At 46.0% G+C, this 21,371-nt stretch overlaps 1 protein-coding gene across 2 annotated transcripts; it reads left to right on the top strand.

Annotated features, from left to right (window-relative positions):
* Positions 1 to 7,389: 7,389 nt before the first annotated feature.
* On the top strand, positions 7,390 to 11,305 carry p2ry4 (pyrimidinergic receptor P2Y4). Of its 2 annotated transcripts, none has more exons than XM_064329195.1 (2): positions 7,390 to 7,719; positions 8,751 to 11,305. In XM_064329195.1, exon 2 carries the CDS (start codon positions 8,767 to 8,769, stop codon positions 9,892 to 9,894), a length of 1,128 nt encoding a protein of 375 aa, XP_064185265.1. In that variant the 5' UTR covers positions 7,390 to 7,719; positions 8,751 to 8,766; the 3' UTR covers positions 9,895 to 11,305. The 2 variants fall into 2 exon arrangements, with proteins under 2 accessions (XP_064185265.1, XP_064185263.1); XM_064329193.1 differs by having other exon boundaries at positions 7,392 to 7,719; positions 8,747 to 11,304.
* The last annotated feature ends 10,066 nt before the right edge of the window (positions 11,306 to 21,371 follow it).

The following is a 21,371-nucleotide window of genomic DNA, read 5'->3' as shown; positions in this document are numbered from 1 at the left end:
CAATGAAAGCTTTTTCCATGGAAATTCTCATAGGGATTGAAAGGCATCACAATGTTGTATGGTATGCTAGTATTTTATCACTGCAATTTGAACTGGCTTTATACATACGTATTTTAACATTAACATGACCTACATGTGATATGTAGTCACTAATATTCGACATGTGACTTGCCCACTATGTGAATTGGGCCACAGGTTGAAAAACCCTGGTCAGTGGGGCGATAAGCCATTGGGGGCGGTAATCGGAGGGGGTCAGTGATCTCAGTGAGGAGATCAGTGAGGAGTGCGGTGGCCGTCACACACATTCCACACTCCTGAGTCAGTCGTGAGCCACTGGCCAGCCTTCCTGCACACAGACCCTGCTGACAGGGCTTTGGGTCAGTTTCCTGCTCAGCCTGCCCCCTATCACTGAAACAAACCTGGTCAACCTCGAAGGCCTCACAGGTCTGGGAAACCATTGACGTCTACATCCATTAAACACACGTTCTGCTCCTCACAGAATCCTGCTGCACCTGGAGGACTCAACAGCATCAGTCACGACAGAAACAGGCACATTGTGTCAGGGTTCTGTGTCTTCCCCCTGTGTTGTTTCTCTGTTGGGCCGCCAGATGGCGGCACCTCGGTTTGTGTTCAGTTAATTGTTTTATTGTTTTCTATTATCCAATTATTAGTTGCGTTGTGTCTCGTGTTCCCCTCCCTCTCTGTGGCTTGATTGTTCATCGTGCCCTCCTGTGTCTCGTCTGCGTCTCTCTATTTAAATCGCCCTCTCCCCAGACTCAGGCGCTGGAACCTTTGGTTTGGTTTGTTTCTGTACCCTTTGTTCCTGTTCCTGCCTGTTACCTGTGATTTTTTGCTACCTGCCTGCCTGCCCTGTTCCCCACGTTTTTTGGATTTTGTATTTTTGTTTCCTTGTGAATTTTTGAGGTTTTTGTTGTGTTTTTCTTAGTCGCCCTGCGAGGCGTTCGGCTCCCTGTGTTCCCTGTTTAGTTATTAAAGTCTTTTGGTTTTCCCCATTTTTTGACTTTTGGCTTTTTACTCTGCGCTTGGGTCCATCCCCGCCCCCCCCCCGCCTGACAGAAGGATCCAGCCAGATCTGGACCCAGCAGAGTTTTTTTTTTCTTCCCCCTTTTTCCTCCTCGGGGTTTTTTGTTTTGTGCTGGCCATGCCACCAGTGTTGAGCAAGCCGGTGGTGGCTGGGGTGGCCTCCGGCCCGGGTCCTGCCGTTGGGCAGGCTCCCCTGTCCAGTAGCCAGTGGGCGGAAAGGCTGTTCGAGACATGCCAGGGGTCGTGCCCTTTCCTGGACTACGTGGGTGAGTTCCGTGCCGTGGCCGCTAAGGCCAACCTGCCCCAGTCAACCGTGTGCCAGCTTTTCAAAGACAACATGAGGGACCCCCTCCATGGCGGGCTCATGTATTCTGGTGTGGACAAGTGCGGGGACTTCGAAGTCCTGTTCGCTACGGCCCTGCACTGGGACGAGTACCTCCGGGGGGTTGCAGAGATGCCCCCTCTGGTAGAGAGGAACTCGTCGCCTAGCGAACCGGAGCCCGCCGTCCCGCCGGAGCCGCCCGCCCTGCCAGTTGTCCCTCCGCAGGAGTTGTCTGCTCAGCCCCGCGTCCCGGAGAAGCCTCACGCTTCGCCCCGCGCCCGGGAGAGTTCTCCTGCCCAGCTGGGTTCCCTACGGCTGGGGTCTGTGTCCCTGTCTCCTGCCCAGCCGGGTTCCCTGCAGCTGGGGTCTGTGTCCCTGTCTTCTGCCCTGCCTGGGCCCCCTGCCCTGCCTGTCTTTCAGCAGGGGCTATTGCCGCCTGTTCGGTCCGCCGCTCCCCGGGAGCAGTTTCCTGCTTCGCCCCGCGCCCTGGAGAAGCCTCCAGCTTCGCCCCGCGCCCTGGAGAAGCCTCCAGCTTCGCCCCGCGCCCTGGAGAAGCCTCCAGCTTCGCCCCGCGCCCTGGAGAAGCCTCCCGCTTCGCCCCACGCCCAGGAGAGTTCTCCTGCCCAGCTGGGTTCCCTACGGCTGGGGTCTGTGTCCCTGTCTCCGGCCCAGCCGGGTTCCCTGCAGCTGGGGTCTGTGACCCTGTCTCCTGCCCTCCCCGGTTCTCCTGCCCTCCCCGGTTCTCCTGCCCTCCCCGGTTCTCCTGCCCTGCCTGGTTCTCCGGCGCCCCCTGTAGCTCCGGTGCCCCCTAGTGTTCCCTCGTGCTCCAGTGTTCCCTCGTGCTCCAGTGTTCCCTCGTGCTCCAGTGTTCCCTCGTGCTCCAGTGTTCCCTCGTGCTCCAGTGTTCCCTCGTGCTCCAGTGTTCCCTCGTGCTCCAGTGTTCCCTCGTGCTCCAGTGTTCGTCTCTCCCCCGGTGTCGTCGCTCCCCCCAGTGGTCGCCCCTCCCCCGGTGTCGTCGCTTCCCCCAGTGGTCGTCTCTTCCCCGGAGTCCGTCCTCCCCCCAGTGGTCCTCCCTCCCCCGGTCTCGTCGCTCCCCCCAGTGGTCGTCCCTCCCCCGGTCTTGTCGCTCCCCCCAGTGGTCGTCCCTCCCCCGGTCTCGTCGCTCCCCCCAGTGGTCGTCCCTCCCCCGGTCTCGTCGCTCCCCCCAGTGGTCGTCCCACCCCCGGTCTCGTCGCTCCCCCGGTCTCGTCGCTCCCCCCGGTGTCCATTCTCCCTTTGGTGTGTCCGTGTGTTCCCCGGCCCCCCTGTCTAATTGTCTGCCCGCCTGTGTGTCAGCCAGTTTGTTGGCCTGTTTGTCTGCCCCCCAGGCCGTCAGCCCATCGGCCAATGTGTTTGCCCGCCTGTCTGCCTGTCTGTCAGTGTGCCAGTCCACGTGTGTTTTGTTTTGTTTGCCTGTGTGTCAGTCCCTATGTCAGTTGTTGGGCTCCCCCCTTGCCTTCCCTGTCTGCCTGTCCCTTTGTGTGTCCATCGGTGTCGCCGTGTGCCTCCCCGCCTGCTTGTCCCTGTGTCTGTCTTTGTAGGTCTCCCTATTGTGCCAGTATCTGGCAGTCTGTTGTTTCCCCCTCAGTCTTGTCCAACCCAGTCCAGTGTTGTCGTGCCCCGTCTCGTTGCTGTCCTGTGTCTACCTCGCCCCAGTCCAGTCCTGTGTCTACCTCGCCCCAGTCCAGTCCTGTGTCCACCTCGCCCCAGTCCAGTCCTGTATGTCTGCCTTGCCCCTGTCCAAGTCCCCCCTGGTTTCCTGAGTTTCCCCGTGTCGCCCGAGTGCGGGCCCTGAGTTTCCCCGTGTCGCCCGAGTGCGGGCCCTGAGTTTCCCCGTGTCGCCCGAGTGCGGGCCCTGAGTTTCCCCCGAGTCGCCCGATGTGCGGGCCCTGAGTTTCGCCCGATGTGCGGGCCCTGAGTTTCCCCCGAGTCGCCCGATGTGCGGGCCCTGAGTTTCCTCGTGTCGCCCGAGTGCGAGCCCTGAGTTTCCTCGTGTCGCCCGATGTGCGGGCCCTGAGTTTCCCCCGAGTCGCCCGATGTGCGGGCCCTGAGTTTCCCCCGAGTCGCCCGATGTGCGGGCCCTGAGTTTCCCCCGAGTCGCCCGATGTGCGGGCCCTGAGTTTCCCCCGATTCGCCCGATGTGCGGGCCCTGAGTTTCCCCCGAGTCGCCCGATGTGCGGGTCCTGAGTTTCCCCCGGGTCCTGCCCAGCCCTGAGTCTCCCCGTGTCGCCCGGGTCCTGCCCAGCCCTGAGTCTCCCCGTGTCGCCCGGGTCCTGCCCAGCCCTGAGTCTCCCCGTGTCGCCCGGGTCCTGCCCAGCCCTGAGTCTCCCCGTGTCGCCCGGGTCCTGCCCAGCCCTGAGTCTCCCCGTGTCGCCCGGGTCCTGCCCAGCCCTGAGTCTTCTCGTGTCGCCCGGGTCCTGCCCAGCCCTGAGTCTCCCCGTGTCGCCCAGGTCCTGCCCAGCCCTGTGTCTCCTGTTTTCCTAGTTCCTGAGTTTTGTCCCAAGTTTTCCTGTGTTCTGTTTCCCTGTCCCCGCCCTCCAGTTCACCCCCTCCCAGGGTCGGCCTCCTGGGACGTCAGGAGCCGTCCCTTGGGGGGGGGGATACTGTCAGGGTTCTGTGTCTTCCCCCTGTGTTTCTCTGTTGGGCCGCCAGATGGCGGCACCTCGGTTTGTGTTCAGTTAATTGTTTTATTGTTTTCTATTATCCAATTATTAGTTGCGTTGTGTCTCGTGTTCCCCTCCCTCTCTGTGGCTTGATTGTTCATCGTGCCCTCCTGTGTCTCGTCTGCGTCTCTCTATTTAAATCGCCCTCTCCCCAGACTCAGGTGCTGGAACCTTTGGTTTGGTTTGTTTCTGTACCCTTTGTTCCTGTTCCTGCCTGTTACCTGTGAGTTTTTTGCTACCTGCCTGCCTGCCCTGTTCCCCACGTTTTTTGGATTTTGTATTTTTGTTTCCTTGTGAATTTTTGAGGTTTTTGTTGTGTTTTTCTTAGTCGCCCTGCGAGGCGTTCGGCTCCCTGTGTTCCCTGTTTAGCTATTAAAGTCTTTTGGTTTTCCCCATTTTTTGACTTTTGGCTTTTACTCTGCGCTTGGGTCCATCCCCGCCCCCCCCCCCCCCCCCCCGCCTGACACATTGGACTTTACCCTGGACAGTAAAATATGCATTAAATATTAAACTAGGGAAAGGCTGACTAGGGAGGTGGTGTGATTTTATTTATAGGGAATTGGGATGGTAACTGTGGGGTTTTGGGTTTTATTCCTAGGTTGGGCTCTGCTGTTGAATCCTTCAGCAAAGTGCCCAACCCCATTGGGGTTACCCTGGATTGCTTCAATAAATAACACAAATGCATAAATTGGTTGTATGTAAAGAATGTAAGCTATGTAAGTGGATACTTTGGATGAGAACATTTTGTCAATGCCTAAATCCTTTTGATGAGCATCTCAATGCAATGACATTCCAGAAGATTCTGTGCTTCCAGCTTTGCGTTTTGGGAAGGTCCTTTCCTGTTTCAGCATGACAATTCCCCAGGGCACACAGCGAGGTCCATAGATATGATTTTTTCGAGATCTGTGTGGAACTTGACTGACCTGCACAGAGCCCTGACCTCTACCCCATCCAGCACCTTCAGGATCAACTGGAAAGACAACTGCGAGTGAGGCCTGATTGCCAAATCAGTGCCCGACCTCACTAATGGTCTTCTGGCTCAATGGAAGCAAATCATTACATTACATTACATTACAGGCATTTGGCAGACGCTCTTATCCAGAGCGACGTACAACAAAGTGTATAACCATAACCAGGAACAAGTATGACGAAACCCCTAGAGAGAAGTACCGGTCCAAGTACAGGGAACAACCGCATAGTTCAACTTGGACCCTGATGGTTAAACTGATTAACACTAACAACGAAGTTGTCCCTGCAGCAATGCTCCAACATCTAGAGTAAAGCCCTCCCAGAAGAGGAGAGGGTGTTATAACAGCAAAGGGTGAACCAACTCCGTATTAATGCCCATAATTTTGAATGAGATGTTGGATGTCTGATGTCAACATACTTTTGTCCACGCAGTGTAACGTTTCGGCTAAAGATTTTTCTCCTGAACAGACATTTTCTGTCTTTCCCTGTCTTCTGTTGATTTAGCCTCCTCATTAATGATCACATCCCCTGAACACTTCTCTTACATCAAGGGTTTCCTCTATTCAGGCCATAAACGTAAGACAATCAATGCCCGAAAGAAATGGGTTTGCCTGGCAGACTTTAAAATAAAAAGGCACCAGTATAGACAGGCAGGTTTCATTACTGTCTGCCATACAGCATTTTGCCACCAGATCTGCAATCTGCTTAGCAACCATGAGGCTTTCTCCACTTTCCACTGCAAACTCAAGAGCCTGAGACACAAAAGTAACAGCAGTGTGGCTTCTCAGCTCTATTAATGTGGCCAGTGTTCAGATACGAGTGAGCATATTTGAATGCATGCATATACAGCATATAAAATGCATTCAAATATGTCCCTATTTATTTTGACTGCTTGAGCAACAACAGTATTTTGCTGCCAACTGCCATCTACTGAAAAAAGAAAAAAAACAAGTGTATTGGGTATATTTGATAGCAAAGTGTTAACATTTTGCGATTCATAATCAATCCCCAATCAGCATAAAGTGGTCGATGGTGATATCAGGCTCTTTGTCACATACCACAAGTGTATTTTCCCACACACTCAGTGGAGACCAGACATACTGACTAAAAATTAACTTCAATACAAACAAAAGTAAATTATATTCAAATATCCTATGTAGGTTACGATTTGTTGATGCTCTAAGTTGTTGTGTGTCAGTTTAGGACCTTGAGATGATGAGTGAGTTGCATGTGAAAAATTTAGAGAAGACCAGGTCAACAATTCAACTCTTGTGAATTTCTCATTCCAAAGTGCTGGGCGTGCTACTTTTTGCAACATTGCTGTAAGAAGGTTGTAAAAACATGCGTACGATCACATTTGATCGTAAACTATGTGTAAGGACATTTCCAAGAACATTCTGGCATTCATCATTTGTTTTCTTTTCTGTATTTGTTCAGGGCTGTTTCCTTATGCTAATCACATGAACAGGTTTACACTCAAAATTTACAGTCAGCATTCATCATCTCATACGCCTGGGATATGCACAAAAACAAAGGTTTTTGCACAGGTGTCACACATCTCAAATTGGTTTATTGTAGGAACATTTTTAAGAACAAAAGTAAGAATAATTTCAGGTTTTGTGAAGATTTTTTTGGGAAAGATTTTTCAAGACACTTCAAAACGTAGACAATTACCCTGTCAATGGTGTTGTTTTCAAGCTACGCTAGGATTTCATATTCTGATAAATAAATACTGCCTATTCAGTATTTGTACAATTCACAACTATCACACAAACACAAAACTGAAACAATACACAAATTCTAATACTGAACTGAAAATACACGTAGGCTGCTCATTTTAACATTGCCCTACAGTGTTCGCATTATGAAAGCGGAACGGTTTTAAACATGTCCACCACATAAACAGGAGAAACAAAATTTTAAAAAGTGCCAATTTTTGTTCTAGTTTCTTCACAGATGTATCTGTGCCCGGGCATAGGTCTGCATATAGCAGTTACTGAGCACAAGTGCCAGTGGCCCAGATTGTAAAAACCTTCGCCATTAACTGATATTCATTTACATATAAATGCAATAGCATTTATAATTCTGTAATGCAATGTAATAGCGCTTTCTTTCATTGCAAACACACTTCCGAACATACTGTTCGTATTCCCGAACCCACTGGCCTGTGTTGAATGATATGTGAATCAAATGCCAACAGATTTCATGTCATGAGTTAAACCGGTTATACCGACAAACAGGCGGCTGTGTCGCAATTTGGAATGGAGGAATTAAAAAAAAAAAAAGTATTATATATATGTTATATATTATATAATATACAGTAACTAAAATGTTCAGATGAATGCCTAATTAAATCCGTTTCGATTTTACAGTGCTAAGAACGTACAGGCAAAGATATGCGCCAAGTCGTTACAAATTGACGACTGAAAACGAAAAATAGGGATACAAAATAGCTAGGCCTTCCTTCACATACAGCACCGTTACACTAAACATGCAGAATACGTTTCATACATTCTGACAATGCGGTTATTTCCATTTCAGGGGGCGTACAGGAGGTGATGAGGTATTGTCCTCTCACGCAGCAGGTCCTTCTCACAACTCTATTCTGCCCCGCTGGAACAGTCATTCGGGCGGTGCACTGTATTCTACCCTGCCGTCGTTCTAGAGTCCGTAGATACCGGGGTAAGTCCACATCGATATCTTTCGTTTAATTGTTGGCTCTGCCCGAAGTTCTTGGACTGGCGTGAAACGTTCGTGTTTTCTCACAGTTAAACCAGTCAACTCGTGGTTTCCAGAAACTGTTTTACTTAGTGTGTAGCCTACTGTAGGCATGCTATCGGTGTCCACATTGTTATCTGCTATACATTTGGATAGTATCTTCTTTGAACATTGTGCGTTCAAATTGTACATACTGCCGTACAGATTTTTTCGCGTGGTGTGATCGGTAATTATTATAATTATCATTAGTAATAATTACTAACAACAACTACTACAACAAGCACTACTACTACGACTGAATAATGCTGTATTTATTATACAGATAACGTAAAGGAAATTAATAAGAAAAACATTTTATTTTCTGACTGCAAGAAAATAAATCGGACACAACCAACGCTAATGCTATCATGCTACTGAGTCGCTCCTCCGTCCCTCTTCCGCTTTCTGGCGCCGTGTTTCAAAGGGCAGCGGTGCGTACTTGCTGGTACCCCGTTATCAGTCACTGTATGAGTAGGCCTATTGTGTTATGATTCCACTTTATTATTTTCCTCTTTTTTACCCCACATTTAGCACACTATAGGATGTTAAGTAACCTTCAAATCACACGTAGTAAGTAGCTTACAGCTTTATGAAACGCATACCCCAAGTACGTTTAATTCGAAGGACATATAGTTTACTGCGTTCTCCTAGCGTGCGATATACTATGCAGCATTTAAATAAAATGCATTCTAAAAACGTTTTCCGCTTCCCTGAAACGTTTCCCTACTTCCCTGAAACACTTAAATGAGATATATTTTTCTACTGTTCAACTCCAGTGTTCTTTGTGCCAGTATGATAATGATACATTTCTCTTGTCCCAGATGGCTTCTAAATATTTATGCTTTCTGTCAGGGAGACTTAGGCTGGTTGTGTAACTGCTGTTGTACATATGTTAATCATGAAATAGGCCTACAGGTAAAATTGTGCTTTCTTTTCCCTTTTCATTCCACAGACAGTTTTTAAAGCCAGAAAATGAACACGACCTTCAACAGCTACCATGAGGGGAACAGGTCAATGCCAAGTACCACCTTGTCACCAGGGGTCCCCGATGGGGTCAACGAGACCTGTCGCTTTAATGAGGAGTTCAAGTATGTCCTGCTGCCGCTGTCTTATGGCTTGGTGTGTGTGTTTGGTCTTCTTCTCAACTCTGTGGCCCTGTGGATGTTCCTGACCAAGATGAGGCCCTGGAACACCAGCACCGTGTACATGTTCCACTTGGCGCTGTCCGACATGCTCTACGTCCTCTCCCTGCCCACCCTCGTCTACTACTACGCCAACCGCAACCACTGGCCCTTCGGCGTGGCTCTCTGCAAGATCGTACGCTTCCTGTTCTACGCCAACCTCTACTGCAGCATCCTCTTCCTCACCTGTATCAGCGTCCACCGCTACCTGGGCATCTGCCACCCGATCCGTGCGGTCACCATGGTCAAGCCTCGGCACGCCCACGTGGTGTGCGGCCTGGTGTGGGTGGCAGTCACCGCCTGCCTGGTGCCCAACCTGATCTTTGTGACCACCACCGGCCGCGACGGGGACACGCTGTGCCACGACACCACTCGCCCGGAGGATTTTGAGCGGTACGTGGCGTACAGCTCGGTCCTCACGGTGCTGCTCTTCGGCATCCCCTTCTTGGTCATTGTGGTGTGCTACTGCCTGATGGCGCGGACGCTGTGCCGCCCCCGGCGCGGTCTGTCCTCCGGCCAGCAGGGGGCCTCCTCCTCCCGCAGGAAGTCCATCAAGCTGATCGTGGTGGTGCTGGTCGTCTTCGCGCTGTGCTTCGTGCCCTTCCACATCACGCGCACCCTCTACTATGCCTACCGCGTGCTGGACGCTGACTGCCACGTACTCAATGTCATCAACTTTGCTTACAAGATCACCCGTCCGCTGGCCAGCGTCAACAGCTGCATCGACCCCATCCTCTACTTCCTGGCCGGGGATCACTACCGCTCCAAACTGATCCAGGCCCTGAAAAGGCGGAGGCAGAACACCACCACATGTTCTGCCGCTTTTGTGGTGCCACGGCAACTTCCTGGCAACGGTGAAATCGGGCTCATGTACAAGAACTCTGACGCTAAAGCCTGTGTTGAACCACCTCCAAGCTAGAGCTAGTGCAAGGTGGAGAGTAATCACAACTGTGGGGTAAATCATAGCACAAGCTCAGATAAACCCTGAGATCTTGCCCCAATGCCCCATTGCTGGGATATCCTACTGGTTGTCTTAGTGACTGATAATGAGATCTTAGCCACTGTTGTAGGATAGTGAGCAATGGAATGGGCGGTATACCTCGGACAGGAAAAAATGTTTTTACAAGTGTCTAAACAGGTGCCTGAGGAACCAGCCAGATCTGAGGGAGAAGTCATAGTGTAGGGCAGTTTGGTGACAGCTGGAGAGAAGATGATGGAGGACATGGCAGAACAAATGTTCCTCCATCTTAATCCCTGTGCTTCCAACCATAGTAAAGCTGAATCATTAGAAAGAGAACTCATGACCTGTTACAGCACTCCAACAGTAGGTTGCTTTTTTGAATACATGCTTAAATCTTCAAAACGCTGCATCATGGTAATTTAGAGATGGCCCCTCACATCTCTAAGTGACTGTTTTGTGGTAGTACCCATTCTCAGTCACACTGTCCCTTTGTTTGCCAGGCCAACAATATAGCCACTGTTGCCGGACTTAACACCCACCCTACATTTACTGGAATTTCAGGACAAAGCCACGTTCAAACGTACCATCTCTTATTTCTTTGGAAAAAAGAATGGTAACATTACAGCACTGCCACAATATTTCCTCAACAGGCTGTTGGAAGAAATGGTATAGGATTTAGAAGTTAAAATGGAGTTTATTTTGCATTCAGTTTAGAAAATGCTAACTGATGGGCAGTGAGTGGGTTTTAATCTGTCTGAGGTTAGGCTAAAAAAAAAACAGAAATCAAGGATCCTTCCTATGGACTCTTCCCATGTAGGAAACTTTCTAGGTAAAGGAAACTGTTGACAACAGTTTGATTTGGGAAAACACGGAGTGAACTGTCCTGTTAGGCAACCCGAGAAGGCACGTGATACAATGATGTCAGTTCAAAAACAGGGAAAAAAAATGGAATCACTGGAATTGCGCACAGGTTGACTGGGAAGTGGGTGTGAGTGGCTGGGAAGTGTGCCAAAAACAAAGCTTTTCACAATGCGGGGAGTTGTTTCCAGGAAATAATGTGTAATTGGCTTCCTTTAGAACCACTCATTTTAAGAAAGATTGAATATATTCGGATTCAAGCTACTAGCACATGCATTTGGGGAAGTACTTTTCAGCCCAGAGCGCCAAGTAATAAAGAGCCGTGCGAAGAAAGAGAGCCCGCGAGCGCTGGTTTGTGAAGCGGGCTGTGCGTCGTTAACCGAAACAGCCCGTGCTCCTCCGGGGACTCTTCTTGGCAACCTACGCCCTCTCCCAGCTGTTTTTCTTTTCTCCAACTTTCAGATGAATAGCTGTGCAGCTGTCTACATCTGCACACCATGTGGAAGTTGGGGGTGGGGTGCGGGGGGTGGGGGGGTGGGGTGGGGTGTGGGTTGAAGGACAAGGGAGCTCGGAGGAAGGGGCATACTGAGAGAATTTGAGCTCTCTTCATTTTACGACTCACACTTGGCAGAAATTGGATGATTTTTTCCTGCTCTTAGTTCACCTGCCCTCGCAATAGTATTGTTTTGGGGGTTAACTTGGCCTGGTGGAAAGTTTATTTCTGACTATTATCAGTTGTTGTTCATAGATTTTATTTTGTTGGTGGTGTTGGCGTGTTGGTCTAGCAGGCTTCTGTTGGTTACAGCTGGTTCCACAGCTCAGTGTTATGGATCCACCATGACAACAGATTTCAGAAAGGAAATGCTTGCACAATCTGAATGAACCAGAATAACCATTCATTTTTTAAAAATAACTGCATGACCTTAATATTCATCTCATGTTCAAAAGGTCAAAAGAAGCACAAATGGGTTCTAGGTCCTTGTCAGTATTGGTTAACTGTGAGTCAAAATGCTGTGATTCTGTCACTCCCAGCATGCAACTGGGTGCCGGACATGGAGCCTACTATCAAGTCCACTATGTCACATGCTTGGGAAATCATCATCAATTGTCAAGTAGCAAGGAAGAAAGATTTCTCCAAGGCAAAACGATTGCTTCCCATGGAAGCTGTAAAAAACCTATCTAGTAGAAAACATATTTTAAAATGATTTGTCTGTTGATTTGTCAGACTTTGATAAAATGTTTTTGGACATCTTTCTTGGATTGACGGGGAAACCGGGCCTGTGTTTAGGAGGAATAGGCTTGACACCCTGCCAATACCATGGGGGAGGAGATGTATGACACTTGCCCAGATCCTGGCCCACACCCTGATAGCAAAGAAACATCATCAGCAATCAGGCCAGTTAATGTGGGTTGCTCTGTCTTTGACTGGTGAACTGCATTGTCCTGTATTGTACTTGTGACTGAAAAGTTTGCTTGCGTCCCAGCTGGGGCCAATTCCGTTTCAAATATGTTGAAATTCAATTTGTTTATTTAAAAAACCCTCATAGAATATTGTTCTACATTTAATTTCCAGAACTGAAATGAATTGAAAAATTAAATGAATTGAACTGAACCCTGGCAATCATATACTGTATCTTAAAGCAAAAAAAAACAACAAAAAAAACCATTACCATAGTTTACAAAGTAAATGAATGACACTTTAACAGTGATTTTTGCAAAGGAAAACAATATATTTATTAAAAATAGAAAATAGAATGAAGTAATTTCTGCAAATACATGTGCGCCTCTACCTTGTTTCACAGAAATAAGCTGCTATAAATTTCTGCTTAGGAGCCTATTTGTAAAAGTATTAATAAGTAGGTTACAGTGTTAAAATCATGATACCGCAGCCAGCTTAAAATCTGAGGACACTCAAACGCAAACGTTTTTTTTTGCACTTTAAAGCAATGACATTGACTGGGGTGCATGAGTCCCCCCCCCCTATTTACTAGACATTGTTCTCTGAATCTTCCATTTAAAAACAAACCTCAAGACGATAGAGCTGCTGAGTACTTGCCATCAAGTGTTGTATGAACTTCCAAATTTACTTCAGTCGTAAAAGTGTAAAAGTGACTCTGGAAACTGGGGGGAACTGGCAGTGGAGAAAGCCAAACGGCTGTCCTGGGCAGCGATAGGACAGTGTGGGGCATGGGGGTGATGGTAATCAGACAGAAGGGGACCCGTGGAAACCGGAGAGCACGGTGAAGAAGGAGAAATGGGAAGTGAGGTTTCCCGGGCTTTGGGTGGACCGCGATTGTGAATGTTTGTCTTGGTACATTTTCAGTCCTCTTCCTGCGTAGTAAAACACAAGCGGAATGGAAACAGGCATTCCTCTGTTAAGCCAAGGCTATTTCTGCAGCGGTATATCAGAAGAACCAAAGCTGAAATAAATCTGATTGTCAAAGATCTTAATATGGCAGCGGAGTTATCGGGGCCAGCCAACACAATCGGTGCCCTTTTTGTTGGGGGATTTGTACGGCATATTTGCTGTAGAAGATAACACCTTCAAAAACAAATAAAGAACACTAAGGGAAATATGCTTACATTTTTTTGCATTGTTTGTTAAATCAATGTTGTCAACAAGAAACAAATCGAACCAGTAAATATATTTGTTTTGTTCTGAATATTAATGTATTGTGTCTCAAATATATATTGATCTACAGAGTTATTTGTTTGAGTACTGCCACTAGTCTTAAAGGTAACTCCCTTCTCTTGTGTTTCATTGAACACTCAGGTTTAAAAGGTGAGTTTTAAATTCCCTTTTGGCATATATAGTAACATGTCCAGTTTTATATGTAGCTAGCACCCTCTGATGGGCTGACACAAGCATGACAGTTAGATTTAAAGACTGCAAACAAAATCATTATTGTCAAATTATGTATAAAGAAGCAAAGAAAATAAATACTGTGATAATAAGCATTTGTGATTCTTTTCATATTTTGAATGAGTTTTTATTATGAAAACTCTTATACTATCTTTAGGATTTGGTATTGATGTCTTGACTTGGTATTGATGTCTTGACAATTGATTTGCATCGAATTTCCCTCTTAAAAAATTACCCCTGAATTTTAACCTGAAATTTAATTTTTCACCAATTTTTCCTCTCGATTTTATTGATCTCTCTGAATATTTAGGTTATTTTAAAGATATTAATAAAGAATCTTTAAGGTGTAAAATCCCTGACACTTTCCCTTAAATGATCGACATTTGAACATTCCAATTTCCACAACGTTTTTTAAAGCATGAGTTTAGATTTGCTTTACTTTAAACTGTACTGAATGTATGTTTTAGTTCTTACATTTTCTGTTCAATATCTGAAATGCAATATTATTTCCCGGGAAACACTTCAATAATTGAATTTCTGGTTATTCAGCCATACATGGAATGGAGGGATGAGAGAAAGTTTCAGATTTTTCTGTATTTTGTTTATTTGCAATACCCAAGTCAATGCTTGTGTATCTTTAGACTTATATATATAGTCTAAAGATGCACAAGCTGATGCCATTGTGTTTGAATCAGTGAACCCCTGTATGTGTGCTGGCTGGCTCTTTCTGTCACAAAGTGCTGAAGTTCTGGGAAGTTTTGGGCATCGTGACACTTTTTCACATCTCGGCAATGCCTTGACATGTTCCACACTCTGTTCTGTTACATTGGGCTTAATTTATTTATTTACTTCATTCAATTTTAGAAACCCAGTGCAAAACATGGAGGGTTTAAAAAAAGAAAGAAAAAGAAGTACATTGTCGAAGGAAATTAAAGCTTTAAAAAAGCTTAAAGCTCTTAAGGTGTTTTTATTCTGACTGCCAGCAAGCGCTCACACAGTTGAAAGCTCGACACCCCCTCCCTCCCCCCACCCACCCACCCACCCACTCTCCTTCCTCTTACCCATCTCTCCATCTCTCAGTCCTCATCCTCCCACTCCCGCCGCCTGGCCTGTGGCAAGCCTTTCAGCTCTCAAGGACACGGATGCTGAGCAGGTGAAAAAAGAAAAAAGAAAAAGAAAATCAATGTTGAATGTACAGGGTCACAATCTAGCACACATCCACACAACAATGGGGAAGTAATGAACAAGCTGTCAATGATAAATTATTTCACATCATATCATGGAATAAAGTTACAATTTTTCCACTTTCTATATGTATAGCAGTCTGTGGTGGAAAATCAACCCATTCTGGATTTTATTGATTTTATTTTTCCAACATAAAGACATGGACCTTGGTTTGATTATATTTTCTGTGTTTTGCTGTCCAGGAGAATGAGATTATTATTAGGGGGCAATCATCAGCACGGTGCAGCTATACCTATATTTATTTTTATACAGCTCTTATTTTGCTACAGTAGGATGGAAATCCACTTGGCTGTATTCACTTCCTCACTTCTGTTTTCTTATATGGAATACGGCTCAACACAACTCCCACGCTGTAAACCGTTAACCTGGCCAGTTATGAATCGTCTAGAAGGCCTCTGAGACAACGTAGCTGCATGGATATTTTAGCCACACGTCAAGACTTATAAATTTACCTTACTATGAGCCTGAGCAGGTCCCAGGAAGCGCTCTGCAAATACATCAATGATCAGTTACTTTTTTTGACCAATCATAGTTTCAAGTAAGTGGGGCTCCAATCGGAGGCTGAGTCAACACAACCATTGACTTTAACGTGAAACTTGCAAGCGGACTGCAGGTTTTTGCACAGTATAAGCTTGGACAGAGCCTGGCCGTATTTGACTTGTTTGTCTTCTCTTAGGACAGCAGAGCACAAAGAAAACAGCTCCCTGTGCCAGACAGATGCAGAGTACGATTATTCGGCCAGATGTAGAGAGCCAGTTTTGTAAGAATTTGACCAGGACACCGTGGTTAACTATCCTACTAATTCAGTGGCACGTGTGTGTCAATGACCCCAGTGTTTAAGAACTTTGGTTCAGCATCTTATCTGAAGGACGGCACCATCTGCAGCACAGTGCCAAATCATTGTCCCGGGGCCATTGGGTTTTTATTAAGTGTAGTGGGATGACTGCCCTCTACTGGCACACTGACACCACTCCCAGCAGCAGCAATTTGCACCGTCCAAACGCTTAGAAAGCCTAACCTGGCCTTGTTTCAGCAGTCTGACCTAAAACAGTATGATTGGAGCTATGGCTGCTGGCCATAACTAAACGGGAGGGAAAATGAACTCAAACATGTCATCCAGAAATGCATAGGCATGTGGGAGTGTTTTATTTTATTTTATCAGACTAGGCAGAGTTGTCTGATGGTGTGAACAGGTTCTGGTATTTTCATTTCTCTTCAGATTTTTTGTTGAAATCTTGCTTGCTTGCAGGGCTCTCTGTGAGGCAGGTTCGCAGTGCAGTGTAATTATCGGCAGAGATAAGGGAGCTCTGGAGTGCATGTACTGTAAGGAGCCCAGACAAACAGTCAAACTGCCTGCGAGGGACAGTGGTGGTCAGAGTGGACGCAGAATGAATGGGCCTGTCCCCTTTTCGCTTCGCAGTTTAAATTCATATTTGAACCGAAGAGGAGAGGTGTTCGGCGAAGATAAATAAACACGGGGCTGGAGAGAACCTTCTTCAAACACTTCTGCCATTGAAGCGAAGTGTCAGCCTTCCTCACCAGTGTTGGATTTTATTCGCTCTTTTTCCCCCTTTGGGCCTCTTGTTTGGCAAAAAATAAAAATTAAATGAGAGATTTCAAGGACACGCGGATTAGAATTTAATCAGAGAGGCCGAGAGAGAAGTGGAAGAGTGACATAAAGAGGAGAGAAGTCTATTATTCTGCTGAAAAGGAAACCGATGGCTTTCACAGTTGCCATGGGAACAGGCCTTTCTCTCCCAGTTGAACCCGTGATAAGGTACTTCACAGGCCTAACCACAATTAACAGAAGTAAAAGGGAAAATATTGCCCTTCAATGCTAATAAATGTAAGATATTGATTGACAGGGAGATCTATGTGGAACCGCAACCAAAATGTTTTGCCCGCTCCTCTCCAACCATTCGGAGAAAAAAAAATTATTCAAATTACCTTGTGTGTGTGCATGCTATGTTTTCTTTTTCATTTTCTCCATTGAAACACTAACAACATTCATTGGACATTATCAGAAGTCTCATACTCAATATTTTTTCATGCCAAGAAAACAATGAGGGGAGCATGTTCAAAGAACAGGTGAAGCTCATTGCTTGTCTTGTTTGCCCTGCTCACTTCCAGCTCACTGGCCCTGTTTGGTCTGGCAGGCTGTGATTTGACCACTTGGGAGCAATGGAGAGCTGTTGTCCTTACAAGCACACATGCCCACTTCCTGTAAATACGGCTGCCTTTAAATTAGTTACCCATAAGTTTCGATTTGCTCGATGAATATTTACTATTTGGTGTGTTTTTTTCCCCCTATGGACTAATGTACATTTCATTCTAAACTATGTCTATGCAGTGTCTAACATTGTGGTTTTGTTTGATAATACGTATAACTGTTTGATGACATAAACCATAAACCTTTCAACCTAATGTACGTTCAAAGGTAATGCTATGATTTCTGCTGCAATATTACCTGTACAATTAAACTCAGTTATGTGATTCCAACTCCAAGAACTGAGGGGAGAAAGGCTCACACACAGCAGAGAGAGGAATCAATGTTTGCAGCAGAGAATTCTCTGTTGAAACAGCTGTTTAATATGAATGTCTACACATGAATAAGTGAACGTACAAATGTTACAACAAAATATAAAAATAAATGAGAGATGTCACCGCTATTTTGTGGCAATAGTGTCAACTTCAGCTAAAGCCTACAGACTCTGGAAAATTACTGTTTACTGATTAATTGTGTGTACCTATTTTAACTGGTCTCTTAATTCATGAAGTCAGCATCTGCATCCCCTAATAATACACTGTTAAGTAAAAAAATCGCTAATCTTATGAAAATGCCTCACTGCAAATGATGAAAAAAAAAATAGCTAGATCTTACATTTCAAGAAACTGACTGCAATTTTAGCAGTTACTTTTAGCAGTAAACTATGACTCAGAGATAATAGTATTTAATGAAGGGAATCTCAATGCTTCCATTAGATCATACTGCACGGTAGTTCATTTGCTATACTGTGGCAACTGTGTATTTATATCATAACTCAAACTGAGTCTTTCTGAGTTAATGATGAACATATTACAACCACTTCATGGAAATAACACAAATAGGAACTGTCAGTCAGACCAGGTAAGAGTGGTTACATGCCTAGTGCAGAATGAGAGGTTGTATTCTGGGCTCATTTCAATTTAAAAACTTACATCTACCGCTTACTCTAGGAGAAGGTGAGTATTACTTCCACAGATATGTTCATTGTTTCTGCTCTCCAGCCATGGAGAGAGAGATACATTGAGAAAGGATTAAAAAATGTATGTGATGAGAATTAACTCTTAAGATTTTAGTACCAGGCCAGCTGCTTCCTGTTTGTCCTTCAGTACAAACAGTCATTAAATGATGCTGAATACTATCATAAAGAGATAAAACTTGTAGAATCATTCCGTACAAACATTATGTCTGCCCACATATTTCCAATGGTCGTCACAGAGAGATGACCATTGGTAATATGTGGGCAGAAATAATGGTTGTTCTTTGTGTGTTAATATTTTTTTTACTAACACTCAAGGATAACACAGAATAGATTTTAGTTTGGATTTTTTAAAGTTATCCTCTCAGTTAATTTAATAGCAATCACAGAAAATATAATCACTTTCAAAACATTGAAAATGCTTAACTACTTGAAACTCATTCTATGATTCAAAATCATATATTTGAATCATAGAATCTTATATGAAATTACAATTATACAGACAATACATTGACAATGTTGCCCTTGAACTGACAGCAAAACCCACAGTCCTGCAGTAAGGCAATTAAATTGTGTTATAAAGTTAAGGTTTTCAGAGGCATTGTTTTAATATATTACTATTTTCATTCTTGAAGCAGGAACACGGTCATCTGTCCCTGCTGCTGGGAAGAGCACATGCATGTTCCCCACCCTGGATAACGTGAGGACAAAAAGCAGGACTCTCTGCACACCGAATTCATTCCCCCCCTCGTTCTCCTTCTCACTGGGCGGCGGTGCCAGGGCTCAATCGCAGCTTCGCAGGCACAGGGGGTGGCAGGACCGGGCCAGAACCAGAGGGCAGGGCGAGAATGAGCCAGGCTGCCCCCTCCCTGCGGCCAAACCTGGGGGGAGGGGGGGGGGTGTCTCTGGGTGAGTTGGCTGGAACGCGGCGCTGGAGTTGGCGGTGAGGGAGGAAGGCCGCGGCGGCATGCGCTGATTGTTTTAACCCGTTACGGAAACGGAATCGCCGCGGCCCCTTATCAAGGCGCCTGCAGCCCCTCATTAATATTCAGGACATATGGCAGCGCTTTCTATATCATTGTCCTTTAATGGGAGGGATAATCGCTCATTTAATTATCAGGCAGTCAGCAAAAGACCAACCTCTGCCTGCGTGGCTGTGATTCCAGCCGTGCTGAGACAAACCGGGGAAAAGATGAGAGCGATTGCGAGGATTACACCATATTAGGGACTTTAATAAGGTGGGTGACTGGCATGAGGAGTGTTGGTGGGGGGGTGGGGGTGGGGGGTAGCAGGGCTGTGGGTATGTTAGTGGCAGGAAACAGGAATCAAGAAAGACTAAAATGTGAACCGCAATGTTAGCAATAAAAGGTGGAAACATGCCTCTTTTGCTTATTTGGTGAACTGTTGGGGGAACTCATTCAACAGTATCGGGGTTCTTTGAACAGCATTTGTGTTATATATTGCCATATGTCCAAGGAAACACAATGGTTCATGTATACAATTGGTCTGAAAGCGCCCCTGAAAATGGCAGTAGATTATGGGCTCCGAACCAGTTTGAGCTCCTTTCACTAAGTGCTTCTGGTTAGGCTGCATTCCTTTTCTTGTTTGGAATGAACTTTTTAAGTTTTCCATATTTATAGCCATTATTTCAAACAAAGATAATGTTGATTTGTCTTGATTTTCTACAGCTGGTGATAGGTGAGGTTAAATGAGTGTACATACGTGTATAAATGAGTATAAGTGGTATAAATGGTGTCAGTGTATAACAGGAGCAGTACTGTGTTCATAAATGTTTTTTCTTGAATCTTTCCACTGACAATAAAATATCGCAAAGCAATTAGAACCATTGTCCAATAAATAGTGTGGGAAAATCTGTGTGCAGGTGAACCTTGCAATGGTTTGCTACTGGATACCTTTTGATGACAACATGGCGAAAGCCTCAGCATGGTGCTTTCCAAACTGCCGCTTGACCGCAACTTTCTCTGGCCAAAGGGTGCGGACTGCGCCAGTCACACATTCAGGCCTAGTGACCTCTGGCTGCTGTGAGGAGCGCAGTCTATCTGGGGGGGGGGGGGGGGGGGTTATAGGGGGTAGTGGGGGCCGAGGCCAGCGTGTGCCTGATCAAGGCCCCCTCCTCTGTCAGCATAAGGTTCGGTGCGTTAGCTCAGCGGTTCCCACACTATCCGAGACCACCGCCCATCCACAACATCATCAGACACATTTTCTGGGAGCCACCGCTTCCCATAATGTAGCCTAGCGTCCCTTCATATATGAAATGTGCATGTTTTCAACATGTCAGTACAACAGCATATACACTGTAACTATTTCCGTGCGTGTAGCTAGTAGCACGTTTAATTTGGCTAATGTGAATGTTAGTGGCATGTGCATAGCACAACGCAACTTAGCTTTCTGAATTTATCTTGTTACCCTCATCAACCACTCATGTGGTTGTCCCAACCTGCATTTTTAGGAGCCACTGTTAAGGGTTACATTACATTACATTACATTAGAGGCATTTAGCAGACGCTCTTATCCTGAGCGACTTACACAACTTTTTACATAGCATCTTACATTGTATCCCTTTATACAGCTGGATATATACTGAAGCAATGCAGGTAAAATACCTTGCTCAAGGGTACAACGGCAGTGTCCTTACCCGGGAATCGAACCTGCGACCTTTCGGTTACAAGCCCAGTTCCTTACCCACTGTGCTACACTCCGTCCATAGTTCATAGTTATGGGTACGGTCTGTTCTGCACACCCTGTCTCCCGGGGTGACGGTGTTTGAGAGTGGGGGGTGGGGGCAGAGTGAGAGTGGCAGGTGAAAATGTTAACAGAATCTGATTGAACGTAAAAATTCCTTGATAGATTCCTGCATTAAAAAGTGAACATAAACGCTCAGAAGAAGGCTTTTGTGGGAGCCCCGTTTTTCTTCCCCACCCCCCCTCCCCTTACACAAAATGGAGCATACAGGGTCAGTGAAGTTAGGAAAGTAATTAAAGCTCAGTAATTCACTGCCTGCTGCAGAGAATAGAATGCAAGCCCATCAGTTTGATTTAGAAAATAAATTACAGTTTTAATAATGATGGGGTGGTAGATGAGGGTGCCAGGACTCGAGAGCTGGTTGGCTGGGTGGATGGAGGGGGGTTGGGGGTAGGGGGGGTGTTGGTCTGGGAATGCGAGGAACCTACTTATCAATAGTTAGCGGTTTTTTCTCTTTTTTTTTT

Source organism: Anguilla rostrata, chromosome 3, assembly GCF_018555375.3.
Source record: "Anguilla rostrata isolate EN2019 chromosome 3, ASM1855537v3, whole genome shotgun sequence".
Taxonomy (NCBI): Eukaryota; Metazoa; Chordata; class Actinopteri; order Anguilliformes; family Anguillidae; genus Anguilla; species Anguilla rostrata.
The sequence above is the reverse complement of the archived record's forward strand: the minus strand, read 5'-3'. Positions and strand labels throughout refer to the sequence as shown.